General features: G+C 37.0%; 1 protein-coding gene across 1 annotated transcript in view; it reads left to right on the plus strand.

Moving 5' to 3' along the window:
* Nucleotides 1-17,724, plus strand: part of ITGB3BP (integrin subunit beta 3 binding protein) — an 88,135-nt gene that overhangs the window by 61,740 nt on the left and 8,671 nt on the right. Inside the window, exons 5-7 of the mRNA XM_082653545.1 lie at nucleotides 13,309-13,387; nucleotides 13,795-13,888; nucleotides 14,214-14,273. Of these exons, the coding sequence (XP_082509671.1) occupies nucleotides 13,309-13,387; nucleotides 13,795-13,888; nucleotides 14,214-14,273 (233 nt within the window). The remainder of the gene's footprint in view (nucleotides 1-13,308; nucleotides 13,388-13,794; nucleotides 13,889-14,213; nucleotides 14,274-17,724) is intronic.

The raw sequence follows: 17,724 nt of genomic DNA on the forward strand, positions 1-17,724 counted from the left end.
ATCAGTAACAAGACAACCATGGTCATTTTCCCCACTGGTATTCAATATTTTACTGAAAATTCTAGCCAGAGCAATTAGATAAGAAAAAGAATGAAAAGGCATCCAACTGGAAAAGAAGAAATAAAACTATCTCTATTTGCAGATGACATGATCCTATAGAGAGAGACTCCCGAAGAATGCACAAGAAACTGCTAGTATTAATAAACAAATTCAGCAAAATTACAGGGTATATGATCAACACACAAAAATCAATTGTGTTTCTATACACCTGCAGTAAACAATTTGAAAAGGAAATGAAGGAGGCAATTCTATTTACAGTAGCATTTAAAAGAATAAAATACCTAGGAATAAGTTTAACCAAAGAGGTGAAGGACTTGTACACTGGAAACTGCGAAGTATTGCTGAGAGAAATTATAGAAGACCTAAATAAATGGAAAGACAGCCTGTGTTCATGGGCAGAAGATTTAATTTGTTAACATGTCAATACCTCTACCCAAAGTGATCTACAGATTCAGTGTAATGCCTATCAAAATTCTACACCATGTACAAAAATTATTCAGTCATAAAAAGCAATGAGGTTCTGATACATGCTACAAACACAATGAACCTTGAAAGCATATTGTAAGTGAAATAAGCCAAATGCAAAAGGACAAACATTATACAATTCCAATTATATGCAATATCTAGAATAGACAACTTCAAAGAGACAGAAAGTAGATCAGAGATTACCAGAGGCTAAGGGTTATTGCTTAGTGTTACAGAGTTTCTGTTTGTGGTAATAGAAGTTTTGAAAATAGATAGTAGTGATGGTTGTACGATGTTGTGAATGTAACTAGTACCACTGAATTGTACACTTTAAAATGATGAAAATGGCAAATCTTATATATATTTTGCCACAATAAGAAAAAAATTTTTCCATTTAAAACCAGCTACAGGGACTACTTGAATATGCATTGTCTGGCAAGAAAGCAGAGTAGAAGGATGTGAACTCACGCCTTCTTACAAAAACATCAAAATCACAACTAACTGCTGAACAACCATCAACAAAAAATGCTGGAACCTACCAAAAAAGATACCGTACATCCAAAGACAAAGAATATGCCACAACAAGATGGTAGGAAGGGCACAATCACGATAAAATCAAATTCTAAACCTTCCTGGTGGGTGACCCACAAACTGGAAAATAATTATACCACAGAAGTTCTCCCACAGGAGTGGAAGTCCTGAGCCCCATGTCAGGCTTCCCAGCCTGGGGGTCTGGCAAAGGGAGGAGAATCTGGCTTTGAAGACCAGTGGGTTTTGATCACAGGAATTCCACAGGACTGGGGGAAACAGAAATTCCACTCTTGCAGGGCATACACAAGGTCTCATGCACCAGGAGCCAGGGAAAAAAAGCAGTAACCTCATAAGAGACTGGGCCAGACCTACCTGCTAGTGTTGGAGTGTCTCCCGCCAAGGCGGGGGGGTGGCTGTAGCTCACTGCAGGGACAAAGACACTGGCAGCAGCAGTTCTGGCAAGTACTTATTACCATGCGCCCTCCTGGAGGTCGCCATTTCCTCCCCAAGGCCTAGCCCCACCCAACAGCCCATAGGTTCTAGTGCTGGGACACACTAGGCCATACAACCAACAGGGCAGGAATGTAGCCCCACCTACCAGCAGTCAGGCTGCTTAAAGTCTTCCTGAGCACTGCCCTGCCCACAAGAGGACAAGAACCAATAAACCTACCTAAGGAGACAAAAGACATGTAGTCTGAAAGCTATAAGAAGCTGATGAAAGAAATCAAAGGTGGCATAAACAGATGGAAATATATACCACATACTTGGATTGGAAGAATCGATATTGTCAAAATGATTAAACTATCCAAGGCAATCTACAGATTCAGTGCAATCCCTATCAAATTACCAATAGCATTTTTCACAGAACTAGAATCAAAAAATCTTAAAATTTGTATGGAGACACAAAAGACCCTGAATAGCCAAAGCAATCTTTTTTGTGTGTGTGTACATGGGCCTCTCACTGTCGTGGCCTCTCCCGTTGCGGAGCACAGGCTCCAGACGCGCAGGCCCAGCGGCCATGGCTCATGGGCCCAGCCGCTCCGTGGCATGTGGGATCCTCCCAGACTGGGGCACGAACCCGCGCCCCTCGCATCGGCAGGCGGACTCTCAACCACTGCACCACCAGGGAAGCCCCAAAGCAATCTTGAGAAAGAAAAACAGAGCTGGAGGAATCAGTCTCCCAGACTTCAGACTATACTACAAAGGTACAGTCATCAAAGCAGTATAGTACTAGCACAAAAACAGAAATATAGGTCAATGGAACAGGATAGAAAGCTCAGAAATAAACCACACACTTATAGTCGATTAATCTATGACAGAGGAGGCAAAACTATACAATGGAGGAAAGATATCTCTTCAATAAATGGTGCTGGGAAAACTGGACAGCAACATATAAAAAAATGAAATTAGGACATTCTCCAACACCATATACAAAAATAAACTCAAAATGGATTAAAGACCTAAATGTAAGACTGGGTACTATAAAACTCTTAGAGGAAAACATAGGCAGAACACTCTTTGACATAAATTGCAGCAATATCTTTTTTTGAGCTGACTCCTAGCGTAATGGAAATAAAAACTAAAATAAACAAATGGGACCTAATTAAACCTAAAAGCTTTTTCACAGCAAAGGAAACCATAAACAATATGAAAAGACAACCCACAGAATGGGAGAAAATATTTGCAAACAATGCGACCAACAAAGGATTAGTCTCCAAAATTTACAAAGAGCTCATGTGGCTCAATAACAAAACAAACAACCCAATCAAAAAATGGGCAGAAGACCTAAATAGACATTTCTTCAAAGAAGACATACAGATGACCAAGAGACACATGAAAAGATGCTCAACATCACTAAATACTAGAGAAATGCACATCAAAACTACAATGAGAAAGCACCTCACACTGGTCAGAATGGCCATCATCAGAAAGTCTACAAATAATAAATGCTGGAGAGGGTGTGGAGAAAAGGGACCCTCCTACACTGTTGGTGGGAATGTAAAGTGGTACAGCTGCTATGGAGAACAGTATAGAGGTTCCTTAAAAAACTAAAAATAGAGCTACCATATGATCTAGCAATCCGACTCCTGGGCATATATCCCGAGAAAAACATGGCTTGAAAGGATACATGCGCCACAGTGTTCATTGCAGTGCTATTTACAATAGCCAAGACGTGGAAGCAACCTAAATGTCCATTGACAGATGAATGGATAAAGTAGGTGTGGTACATATATACAATGGAATATTACTCAGCCATTAAAAAGAATGAAATAATGCCATTTGCAGCAACATGGATGGACCTGGAGATTATCATACTAAGTGAAGTAAGTCAGACAGAGAAAGACAAGTATCATATGAAATTGCTGATATGCAGAAACTAAAAAAAAATGATACAAATGAACTTATTTATAAAACAGAAACAGACTCACAGACCTAGAGAGAGAACTTATGGTTACCAGGGCAGAAGGGTAGGAGGGAGGGATAGATTGGGAATTTGAGACTGACATGTACACACTGCTATATTTAAAATGGATAACCTTGGTCAGCTAATCTATGACAGAAGAGGCAAGGATATACAATGGAGAAAAGACAGTCTCTTCAGTAAGTGGTGCTGGGAAAACTGGACGGCTACATGTAAAAGAATGAAATTAGAACACTCCCTAACACCATACACAAAAATAAAATGGATTAGAGAACTAAATGTAAGACCAGACACTATAAAACTCTTAGAGGAAGATATAGGAAGAACACTCTTTGACATAAATCACAGCAAGATATTTTTGGATCCACCTCCTAGAGTAATGGAAATAAAAACAAAAATAAACAAATGGGACCTAATGAAACTTAAAAGCTTTTGCACAGCAAAGGAAACCATAAACAAGACGAAAAGACAGCCCTCAGAATGGGAGAAAATATTTGCAATCGAATCAATGGACAAAGGATTAATCTTCAAAATATATAAATAGCTCATGCAGCTCAATATTAAAAAAACAAACAACCCAATCCAAAAATGGGCAGAAGACCTAAATAGACATTTCTCCAAACAAGACAGCACATTAAAAGCTGCTCAACATCACTAATTATTAGAGAAATGCAAATCAAAACTACAGTGAGGGGCTTCCCTGGTGGCGCAGTGGTTGAGAGTCCGCCTGCTGATGCAGGGGACACGGGTTCATGCCCCGGTCCGGGAGGATCCCACGTGCCACAGAGCGGCTGGGCCCGTGAGCCATGGCCGCTGAGCCTGCGCGTCCAGAGCCTGTGCGCCGCAACGGGAGAAGCCACAGCAGTGAGAGGCCCACGTACCAAAAAAAAAAAAAAAAAAAAATCTACAGTGAGGTAGGCTTCCCTGGTGGTGCAATGGTTAAGAATCCACCTGCCAATGCAGGGGACATGGGTTCAAGCCCTAGTCTGGGAAGATCCCACATGCTGCGGAGCAACTAAGCCCAGGCGCCACAACTCCTGAGCCTGCACTCTAGAGCCCGTGAGCCACAACTACTGAAGCCCACACGCCTAGAGCCTGTGCTCCGCAACAAGAGAAGCCACCACAATGAGAAGCCCGTGCATGGCAACAAAGAGTAGCCCCCGCTCGCCGCAACTAGAGAAAACCCACGCACAGCAACAAAGACCCAAAGCAGCCAAAAATAAATTAAATAAATAAATAAATTTATAAAAAACAAACAAAACTACAATGAAGTATCACCTCACACCAGTTAGAATGGGCATCATCAGAAAATCTACAAACAACAAATGCTGGAGAGGGTGTGGAGAAAAGGGAACCATCTTGCACTGTTGGTGGGAATGTAAATTGATACAGCCACTATGAAGAACAGTATGGAGATTCCTTAAAAAACTAAAAATAGAATGACCATATGACCCAGCAATCCCACTACTGGGCATATACCCAGAGAAAACCATAATTCAAAAAGACACATGCACCCCAATGTTTATTGCAGCACTGTTTACAATAGCCAGGTCGTGGAAGCAACCTAAATGCCCATTGACAGACGAATGGATAAAGATATGTGGTACATATATACAGTGGAATATTACTCAGCCATAAAAAGGAACGAAATTGGGTCATTTGTTGCGACGTGGTTGGATCTAGAGACCGTCATACAGAGTGAAGTAAGTCAGAAAGAGAAAAACAAATATCGTATATTAGCACATATATGTGGAACCTAGAAAAATGGTACAGGTGAATTGGCTTGCAGGGCAGAAATTGAGACACAGATGTAGAGAACAAACGTATGGACACCAAGGGGGGAAAGCGGCGGGGGTGGGGGTGGGGGTGTGATGAATTGGGCGATTGGGATTGACATGTATACACTGATGTGTATAAAATGGATGACTAATAAGAACCTACTGTATAAAAATATAAATAAAATTTAAAAATTAAAAATAAAATAGATAACCCACCAGGACCTACTGTATAGCACAGGGAACTCTGCTCAGTATTCTGTAATAACCTAAATGGGAAAAGAATTTGAAAAAGAATAGATGCATGTGTATGTATAACTGAATCACTTTGCTGTAAACCTGAAACTAACACAACATTGTTAATCAACTATACTCCAAAATAAAATTTAAAAAGAGAAAAACAGCTACAGGAACAGCTAAAGAAAACCTTCCTGAGAAAGCTTTTGCAAATATAATGGAATAAATAGACCTAAATACAGAAAAAAATTATTTTGATAAGAAATGTCCAATTTTTTATATTGTCCAGATTTTTTATTTAACCAGTCTTTCTTCAGAGAAAAATGCCATTAATTAATTTTGATGTGCATAAGAATCTCCTGGAAAACGTATTTCTAGGCCCCATCTAGTGATATTCTTGATTAGTAGATCTTGAATGCAGCCTATTTTTTAAAAAGTTGTATCTTTACCAGTCTCACCAAGGAATTTTGATGCCAGTGGTGAGTTACACTTTGGGAAATATTATTATAAACATAGGTCAGAAACACCTCAGTTCAGCATCTTTTCATGTGCCAGTTGGACATCTGTGTCTTCTTTGAAAAAATGTCTATTCAGCTTCTCGGCTCACTTTTTAATCAGTTTTTTGTTGTTGTTGAGTTATATGCGTTCTTTATATATTTTGGATATTAACCCCTTATTGAATATATGATTTGCAAATATCTTCTCACATTCAGTAGGCTGCATTTTCATTTTGTTGATGGCTTCCTTTGGTGTGCAGAAGCTTTTTAGTTTGATGTAGTCCCATTGATGTATTTTTGCTTTTGTTTCCCTTGCCAGAGAAGATATATCTAGAAAGATATTGCTAAGACTGATGTCAAAAGAGTATACTGTCTGATACACAGTTGGTGGGAATGTAAATTGGTGTAGCCACTTTGGAAAACAGTATGGCGATTCCTCAGAAAATTAAGAATAAGACTACCATAGGATCCAGTTATCCCATTTCTGAGTATTTAACCAAAGAATACAAAAATACTAGTTCAAAAAAATATATGCACCCTAATGTTTATTACAGCATTATTTTACAGTAGCCAAGCTATAGAAATAACTTAAGTGCCCATCAGTGGATGAATGGATAAAGAAGATGTGGCATAGCATATATATATACAATGGAATACTACTCAGCCATAAAATAAAAAGATGAAGTCTTGCCATTTGTGATAACATGGATGGACCTTGAGGGTATATGGTAAGTGAAATAAGTCAGAGAAAGACAAATACAACATGATTTCACTCATATGTGGAATATAAAAGACAGAGAAACAAAAAAACAGAATAAATGAACTAAACAAAACAAACATGTAGATACAGAGAACAGAGTAGTGGTTACCAGAAGGGAGGGGACAGAGGGAGGGCAAAATGGATAAAGGGAATCAACTGTATGGTGACAGATGGAAACTAAATTTTTGGTGGTAAGCACACTGTAGTGTATACAGAAGTGGAAGTATAAGGTTGTACACATGAAACATATAATTTTATAAACCAATATTACCTCAAAATAAAGAGGAAAAAAAACACCTGGGTTCAAGTCCTGACTGTGCTCCTTATTGAGTACCCTTGAATAATTAAATAATTTATTTGTGCTTCAGTTTCCATACCAATAAAATGGAGATAATATTTACCACAGAGAGTTGCTTTTTTGTTGTTGTTGTTTTAATTTATTTACTTTTATTTATTTTTGGCTGTGTTGCGTCTTTGTTGCTACGCGTGGGCTTTCTCTAGTTACGGTGAGCAGGGGCTACTCTTCGTTGCAGTTCGCGGGCTTCTCATTGCAGTGGCTTCTCTTGTTGCGGAGCATGGGCTCTAGGCGTGCCGGCTTCAGTAGTTGTGGCTTGTGGACTCTATAGTTGTGGCTCGCGGGCTCTAGAGCACAGGCTCAGTAGTTGTGGTACACGGGCTTAGTTGCTCCACGGCATGTGGGATCTTCCTGGACCAGAGTTCGAACCCGTGTCCCCTGCATTGGCAGGCGTATTCTTAACCACTGCACCACCAGGGAAGTCCCCAGAGAGTTGTTTTAAAGATTAAACAGGATACAGCTTGTAAAGTAATAAATACAATGCCTTGTATTGGGAAAGAGCTCAAAAAATGTTAGCAATATATTTCATTTTTATAATCCAGCTATCATCATCCAAAATAATTTAGATTAATAGAGTTAGGTAAGTAGAGGTTCAGTGATGGATTAACCTTTTTCTGTATAAGACTTTTTTTTTAACATCTTTATTGGAGTATAATTGCTTTACAATGGTGTGTTAGTTTCTGCTTTATAACAAAGTGAATCAGCTATACATATATCCCCACATCTCCTCCCTCTTGCGTCTCCCTCCCACCCTCCCTATCCCACCCCTCTAGGTGGTCACAAAGCACCCACCTGATCTCCCTGTGCTATGCAGCTGCTTCCCACTAGTTATCTATTTTACATTTGGTAGTGTATATATAATATTGTGAGAATGAAGAAAAACTTGTTCATTAAACTTATTGTGGTAATCGTTTCATTATGTAGGAAGGTCAAATCATTATGCTGTACACCTTATACTTAAATAGTGCTGCATGTCAGTTATATCTCAATAAAATTGAAAGAAAAATTAAAATAAATTTTATAAAAAGAAAATCTTGAGGATTTTATCCCTGTTATGTACATGCAGTTCTCAGGTTTCTTGAGATTTTATAAAAATACAGTCTCTTATGGGTAGTGACTTTCAGATAAGTTTTTAGTAATGGAATTAATTAAGAGTTCACTTGTGGCCTTTGAGAGTATAGTGTTAGTAGAGGAGTAAGGCAGAAATCTGAATATTTGAATTTAATTTCAGGATGGAGGAAGTGGAGATTGATCTAGACCATTATTTTGAGCAATGGTTTGTAAAAGAGAGAATATTCATTAAGTAAAAGAGTTAAAAGCATCAGGGGCCCAGCAAAATCATATATGTACTTGTAATATTGACCATCAGTAGTGCTGTAAGTTTTCTCTAGCACTCACAGCTTGGGCCAGGAATGAAGAAAACAAATAGGTAGGAAATCCAGGATTACGTATTAGACACCCATGTGTGTGGCAGAAGGTTAAGGGACTGAGAAAATTTTCTTATTCTTCAAGTTTTTTCCAGCTTAATTGAAGTATAATTGGCAAATAAAATATATATATTTAAAGTGTATAACGTGATGATTTGATATATGTATACATTGTGAAATAATTATGACAGTAAGGTTAATTAACATATTTACCATCTCACATAGTTACCTTGTTTTCTTGGTGGTGAGAATGCTTAAGATCTACTCTTCTTATCAATTTGAAGTATACAATATAGTATTTTTTAACTATAGCTACCATGCTGTACATGAGATCCCCAGAACTTATTCATCTTATAAATGAAGACTTGTACACTTTGACCAGCATCTCCCTGTTTCCCCCACCCAGCTTTCTCAGTGATGCAACAAACATGAACTATGAAGTCTATGATTAGAAGGACGTAAAAGCAAGAAAAAAATAAAAGATGAGCATATTTCACTTGGATCTAGGAATGGATGTTTAATGGACTAGGTCTTTTTTATTTTATTCATTGATCCATCAAATAATATCTACCATACTACAGACACCATGCTAGGTAACTTGGTTTATAACGTAAACAAGTAGAGCCTGTCCTTGCCTTCATGGAACTTACAGTCTGGTGAGGAAGACAGATGCCAAACAATTGGAAGTTACAGAAAGGGGGAAATCAGGATCTTTAAAGACCATTATGGCTTTTAGACGTTTCTCCTCTTCTCTCACTACACCCACAGTGCCTGCACAGTTAATACAGTAGGCACCATGAGTCGCATGCTAGGGAATCTTGAAGACATTAGTGGGCTCCTGTCCTATCTCCTTTGCCTCCCTTCTTCCACATCTAGAATGGCACAGCAACAGCTGAGTTAATGCTTGCTAACCACCTCTATCAGCAATTTTTAGTCAGACCCACCAATTTAACGATAGTTTCTCCTTATTCTTTTAGTTCTCCCCTCAGAATATATCTGAGGAACTTTATGGAGAAAAGGAAAATGATGAAGCTAAATTTGAAGGTAAGAATGGAAAATAATTGAAAGCAGTCAAGATGGGAAAAAAACAGAATTGGAGCAGAATGATAGTTTTGAAAGTTACATTACATATGACTTGCTTGAAACTGAAGAAATTTCTGTGGAAGAAATTTAAAGTATAATTAATGGATACATCCCTCCATGGATTTTATGTGGTCGAAGCATCTAATTTCAGTTGTTCTTCAGAATAATAAGACTTCCTCTTTGGGGAAAATGAGAGAACTCTGAATTTCACAGTGAGACTTTTCTAGGGAAACTGGAAAAGGCACCGAAAACCCTGAATTTTTGGCATGTGGCTTTCTCAAGAAAAAAAGAGATATTCGTAGTGAACATACCATAAGGATCTGCCCTGACGTAAGGCAGTCTGGCAAAAACATGTCAAAACGTGAACAACTTTCTGTTGTGCGGGAGCAACTGGATCATAGTTTCTTTTTAAAGGTATCTTAAAGGACTAACCCAGACACTTTAAAAATACCCGTTGGTAAAAAAAGATGATGCTGGACTTTTACTCTATTGACAAACAAAAAAAGATTCATTCAAGGAGGACCAAGATTTCAGATTTCTCAAGTTGTACTACAGTGGTCTTTGGCCATAATGTAGGATGTGATCAAATCTTATAAGGATGCCATGAAGCTGGCAGCAGTCACTAGATATCGGGATGCAGTACCCATCAACATCTGCATAGCTTGCAATGGTCATTATAAGATGAAGGATTTGATCCAATTTAGTCCAGCCAGAGGTAAATCTGTTTAAGAAAGGAGTAGTGTTCTATAAAATCTGAACGGCACCTACTGATGACACTTTCACTCACCAACTTGAAAGAGGGAGCAACAATAACTTGGAAATTTTGTAACAAATGTATTCTGCAGGCAGGAATAAAAGATGGTTGGTTTTCAGAAATAAGTAAATTAGTGAAGGGACATCGAGATGATATTAAAGCAAACAGTGATGCTGTCTTAAGGCAACAAAGTACAGTTTGAACCATCCATTGAAAATATAGAAAATGCTATTAGCAGCAATAAAAATCCAGTCTCCAGCACAAATGGGATTAAATATAAAAATTGCCATTTTGTCTAGGATGAAGACAGTGGCAACCATTCTTCTCCCAAAAGCTGCTCAGCAAGTAGTTTATCTCCAAAGATTATGAAGCCTTGTCCACTGAGTCAGAAGATGTAGAAATGGAGAACACACTTCCTGAATTTCTCAAAATTTAACAGTTGGATGACAGTTTTAAAACCGTTCTGTGAATTTGGTTGCAACCGAGATGGGAAAAGGAGTTGATTTCACCTAGGAAGAAGTAAAAGGACAAGGAGGAGGAAAGGAAAGGAAATTAAAATAAAAATTACAAGAGTGATGGAGTGTCCACTACTCTACTTGGTCCTGCAGTGGAGGCAAGTTTCCTTGCAAAAGTACCTTAGGCATGTGAAGAATATCTTGATAGAGAATTGATACTCAGTCCAAAAACTCCAAGGTTACAAACAGTTTGCTTAGCTGCTGGATAACTATCTTAACTTGGGAGAGAGATTTACTAATAGGATTGTTGGGGATGCTACATAGCACAGCTCCTGGGGGCACCATTCACATCTTACTCTATCTGAACAGAGCTCCTTTGAGTCATTCAAGATGGCAATCCTGCAGGACCCAGCCCTTCCCACACAATTCCCTGAGGGTAGACAGGGAACAGCATCAGTTCCTTAAGGTATGATAAGACAGTGTGGAGAAGCTCTGCCCCTCCAATCCTCCCAGGAAAGGGATGCAAGGAAAAGAGCCCCTAGGACTCCTCCTCATAGCAGAGTAGCTTAATTGCCTCAGCTTTGCACTTCTGAAGCACTTAGTAGGCTTACGTATAATATAGGGGAAGCTGGAGGTTCCCAGCCCTGGGTCACTGGGAGTCACTTAAGTCATCTTGCTCCTTCAGGCTTTTGGAGCTCAATTGGAGGAGATGGAATCCTTTTATGATACTCTGTCACAAACTGAGGTTCCAGTGGTGAGCAGTTGAGGCCTCAGACAGATAGATGACTTCTAATTTAAAATGCATAATAATAAAGGAAAATTTTTAAAGAAAGAATATGACCTGTAATTCCACTGTCCTCACATAATTTTTAGCTTTTGCATAATGCTTTCTCTCCATTTCTTGTTGTATACTTAGATATATATTTTACTTAGTTGAAACATACTGTTCAGGGACTTCCCTGGTGGCACAGTGGTTAAGAATCCGCCTTCCAATGCAGGGGACCCGGGTTTGAGCCCTCGGCCAGGAAGATCCCACATGCCACAGGGCAACTAAGCCCGTGCACCACAACTACTGAGCCTGCACTCTAGAGCCTGCGAGCCACAACTACTGAGCCCTCATGCCACAACTACTGAAGCCTGCGCGCCTAGAGCCCGTGCTCCGCAACAAGAGAAGCCACTGCAATGAGAAGCCCGCACACCGCAACGAAGAGCAGCCCCCGCTCGCCGCAACTAGAGAAAGCCCACGTGCAGCAACGAAGACCCAATGCAGCAAAAAATTAATTAAAAAAAGAAAAACATACTGTTCATATTCATTGTGTATGTACATTTAACATCACATTGGTCTTATTTTTTAATAGCACACAAATGTTAATGGATAACACTGATGTGATTTTGAAAAGCACTTAAAGAGAATATCTAGTTTCTCTCATAAAATCGATAGTATAGATTTGTGCTCTCCGAAACAGTAGTCACTAGCCAGCCACACATGGCTAATGAGCATTTTAAATGTGACTATTCTGAAATGAGCTGTGCTATGCGTGTAAAGTATACACTGAATTTTGAAAAAAAAAAGTAAGTATAAAATATCTCGAATAATTTTTATACTGATTACATGTTGAAATGGTAATACTTTGGATATATTGAGTTAAATATATCATTAAAATTAAGTTCACCTATTTCTTTTTACTTCTTTTAATGTGGCTACTAGAAAATTTTTAATTACATATGTGGCTTGCATTATATTTTTGTTAGACTGCACTGGTATAGATTATCATACACAGCTATGAGATCTTAAAATTGAAAAAGAAACTAAAATTGCAGCCATAAGGAAATGGTTAAATCATCTTTGGTGTATTCATTAGGTACAATATTGTGCAGCTTTTAAAATTATAGACACATGAATATGTGTGTGTTTGTGTGTGTGTAATGTTATATTAAGGCAAGAAAGTGTGGTATAAAGTTATAAAAATATTTTTAAAACCTAAGATTTTTCCAGAATGCTAATATGCTAACTAGAGATATGTTTAGAAGGAAGGTAGAATTACAAAGTGAAGTTTTCTTTGTTTTCAAATTTAAAAGAGTGCCTTTGTGTCTTTGTCACATTGAGATATATTAAAGCTAAAAAACTTGGTTTTTTATGAAAGAAGATCACTGGGTAACACTGATTCATAGGCTTAGATCTAGGTCAATAAGGAGATGGGGATGTATTAGTTTTCTCAAAGTGGTATGGGGGAGAAAGGACAAGCCAGCTATATCTTCTCTCCCACTGCAAAGTGGGAATGAGAAAGTGAAACACCAAAGGACAGGATGGTTGGTAAAATATACTGTTTGTAAAGGAATGAAAGCATGAAGGAGGAGCATTTACATCTTTTACCACTTTGAAAAATATAAAGAAAAGGATTAGAAAACTGAATCAAAGATGCTTTCAAAAGAATTAAAGCTCTGAAAGTGCCTGATCTTGCTGAATACTTTTTTCTTCATTCATAGATTCATGGTGTTGCTATCTAAAGTTGAGAAATCATCAGACGAATTCATGGAAATAATGCAAAATTTAAGTAATATACAGGTTTGCTTTTTTTGGCATATAATTTTTCATATTCTATTACCCTATTTGAAAAAGAATAGGAGAATCCAATCCCAGAAAGAACTTACAGGGGATATGTTCAATTTACTTTTCATGGGAACTTCTTTTCATGTATGAACATTAATTAACCATAATATTTTAGTAATATCTGGCTTCTTCACATTTAAAAGTAAATTTATTAATTATGTTTAGTCTTTTTAGTTAATGAATTGTTTTTATTCAGGTATTTTAAGGCTTGCAGTAGTTAACCTAACAGAAAAAGTTAAATTTCATTATCATAGAGTTTAAGTTTTTCATATGAAGGAAGCAGTATACTGTATTTTCACTAGACTTGTCAGTAGTATTATATTTGTAGAGAACTTAACTCATTTAAGATGACTTTCTTTTAGGCTTTGGAGGACAGTAGAGAGCTTGAAAATCTCATTGGTATCTCCCATACATCAGGTGTCTTAAAAAGAGAAATGCAGAAAACAAAAGACCTACGTAAGAGAAATTTATGAGTTTTTGATCGTGTCTCTCTATTACTTGTTTGCAAACTTAGAACAGGAAGCCACATATCTTTTGCCAGGATATGTTATTTCAGGGATTCTTCTTGAATGTGAAGGGAAAGAATGTACCTTGGTAACTGGTATTAGGCTTTTTTTTAATGCAGTTCTCATTCTTTACAAAAGATATAAGGTATTGCATTTTATACTTGATATTTATAAGTATGTATTGCTTGAAATTATTTCTTATGAAGTTTCTTCCAAAATGAGAAATTATTTAATATTCTGTATTAATTTTTAATGTGAGATTTTTTTTCCTTTAGTGACAAAAGTAACAAAACAAAAACTATTTGAAAAGAAGAATTCAGGACTTCCCAACAAAGGTGAGAGTTGTGTTTTAATTTATTACATAAAGAGATCCTTTCATCTCATTTTACCATTTCAACCAATTATCATGGGCCCTTTTTTTAAAAGACCACGAATCTCATTTGAAAAACATATTGCATTTAGCAAAAGACCGTGTCTGGTAAGATCAGCTTCCCTGATGACTGAACTTTTGAAATACAATTTCCAGTTCAAGAGTTAAATTTTTTCTTCTATTAAAAGTTCTTTTTGAGAATACAGACAAATGGGGCAACAATGCATTAATATATGGCAGCTTTTAATGGTGAATTAGAAAGATCCACAAAACATAAAAAGTTACTTTGTAACCAGTGTTCTGAAAACTTTCAGATTATTAATGACATTTGATCTACTGTGAACTCACACCTTGGGGCATTTCACAGTATGGGAAACTAAATTAGCAGATTTTAAGTTCTCATAACACATGCACATTCATACCTCAGTAAGCAAAATACTATAAAATATTAAAACCATTAGACCAACTTAAGAGGGATGATTTTAATATTACTGACATGAGTGCCATTTGGCAATCTCTGCAGATAGAGGTAGCCCTGAAGTGGATAGCCATGTTTTAGTCTACCAGTTTTGAGTACCAATGACTACCATTTGTTGAGGACTAATAATTACTGTGTTCCCAATACTAGAATCAGCAGATCATTACAACAACCCTGCAAGATAGCTATTATTGTCATTATAGGTAAGCAGCAAAGACACAAAAATATTAAGTAACTTGCCCAAAGACACTGCTACTTAAGTGTCAGAGCAGGGATTCCAACTAAAGACCAGTCTTACTCAAAAAGTATGGTCTTTGCATTTTTCCATGTTGTCTCTTCCTAAAACAAATGAAATCATCCAGTCATCCCTGCTCTCAGATTCAAACATAAGGCATAACTGAAACTGGTTCAACCATTCTAGTATGTTAGTCTGTGTTTAGGATCTTTAACAAAGCCAGCAATGAGTTTGCAGTGGAAGGAGCTAGATTCCCTGCTGGTCAGTTCCAAAGGCCAACTGGGTCATGGCAGGGCAGCAGCCATGGAAAAACTTCTCCAAAACTCATGTGGGAAAGGAACTGAGCAGGCTTCCTGAGCCATTCAGTTGGGCAGCTAACTCCCATTAGGGTCCATAGAATTTAAGAGCATGAAGGCAGCTCTTTCCTTAGAAAAGGCTTGAGATCTCTTCTGATGCTGTGTAACTGGATTATAATGTGTAACTGGTTTTCAGTGGTTTTAATCTCTACTAACTTGACAAGTTTTAGAGGATCATAATGGGAAATTGGAATATTTATTATTTCCCAACTAGAGGAAATCTTTCTTCTATATATTCTGTGGCAATGGTGTAATTTCTTTTTTAATCTGTAATTTCCTAGAATTAATTAGAATTAGGCTTTACATTAGGTTTGTGAGGAAGGGAAAATTGTAGAACAAATAGGTGAACTGTCACTGCTAATAATTAATGGGAAAAAATTTCCCAAAAGTATTGTTTCCTTCCCTAAACATTGATTAAGACATTAAAGTTATTTCCACATGTTAAAACAGTCATCTCCTTTCAGTTATCCAGTACATACTGATTCTTTGTGTGTGTCTGCATGATCAGCCTTAAAACCATTTTCTAGTATTTTAGGCATTAAAACTGACTTGCCCATTACCAGGTGTTCCCGAAGAACTGAGTGTTCATGCATAGAGGAGATTCTATCACTAAATCATGCTTTAAAGTTTCTAATAAGCATTATTTGTTGTGGTTTAAATGAAAACTGAGCTAAGATATATTAAATATATAATATTTATATAAATTATATAGAAATATATATATGAAAATATATGTCATTTTCCATTTCTGTTTCTTGGCAAGAGCTACATTAGCTCTTAATATTTACTGAGGTATTCAAATCTTCATTAGTGTATCAACTTATTTTTTAAAGTAATATTGCCTGAAAAATAGATTGAATTTTTTAATTTGAATTTGAGCTAAATATTTTTACGGAATACTTTTCCCTGTTTTTTTCTCTGGTTCCTAATATGTGTATTTTTTAATATTAGTGGGATTTTTTTTTTTTCGGTTAAAGGTGATGGACACCAAACACATGCATGTTATATGTAAATTTCTTTGCTAAGTTAACTTTCACCCCCTTCTATTCATACATTTATAATTTAAGAGGGCTTTGTTAGTTTTTTTGACAGTTCAAACTATTTGCTTTGTATATTCCTTATTTGGGGATCTAGCCTTCATCTTTTTATAAAAATTTCTAATTAATCTTTTCTTTTACTATGCTGTTACCCAGAATTATTTAAATTTTAAAATGTTTTGAGAATCTCCATAATATTAGAAACTATATAGTCACAAATTACATAATATAAAAATCAGCCCTATATTTTGGATTTGTTTTATTAGGTAATTATGAAAATGAAAATAAACAGATTACTTGTTTCACTATCAAAAGAATGTCCTTCAGGGCTTCCCTGGTGGCACAGTGGTTGAGAGTCCGCCTGCTGATGCAGGGGACATGGGTTCATGCCCCGGTCCAGGAAGATCCCACATGCTGCGGAGCGGCTGGGCCCGTGAGCCATGGCCGCTGGGCCTGCGCTTCCGGAGCCTGTGCTCCGCGGGAGAGGCCACGGCAGTAAGAGGCCCACGTACTGCAAAAAAAAAAAAAAAAAAAAAAAAAGAATGTCCTTCAGATTCTTATCAAATTTTCCCAGAATAGTTAAAATACACAATAACAGAAGAATTCCAACATTTATGCTGTCATTGCACCTTTGAATTGGTCCTTTAGTTCTGTTTATTTTATTTCATTTCAGTGCTTGTTTGTTTAGCATCAGTTGCAGTCTTTATTACAGGCAGAGAAGTATAATTGTAAAGATAAGACTCTAGTGTTTTAATTAAATAGACATCTGACACACATTCTAAGGCTTTATATAAACTATTCCAGGGAAATTTAAAATATACACAGTAACATGAAAAGGTACACTGAGATTTTCATAGTTTTCAGAACTGGACCTTACACATTAGGGAATGCCTTGATAGAGCATATGAATAAAGAGGACCTCCTTTGCTAACTACAAATTTCCTAAACAAAGGAAGGCTTCTTTCTTTTTTCAGTTACTTAGGAAGTAAGCCTAACTTCACTTTCCTTAATAATATTGGCTTTATGACTATTAGAAAAATAATGAAATGAAAGGTTCTTTTTCCGTTATATTTGGATGTGAATTTTCAAAATTATTTTTAATTTGTTATGCTGAAGATTTAAAACATATGACCATTCAATGGGTTGATACAGATGGAATGTCACATTATCATCACATGGGAAGGCATGAAATTTATTTACTTTGCATAATCAACCCCTACATAAAACAACTTGATACAAATATTCCTGAGACAATAGATGGCATTATATTGTACTTGGTATTTTCATTTTTTCTGGAGATATTAGAAAAT

Source organism: Grampus griseus (assembly GCF_964374135.1).
Source record: "Grampus griseus genome assembly, chromosome: 1".
NCBI classification, from domain to species: Eukaryota; Metazoa; Chordata; class Mammalia; order Artiodactyla; family Delphinidae; genus Grampus; species Grampus griseus.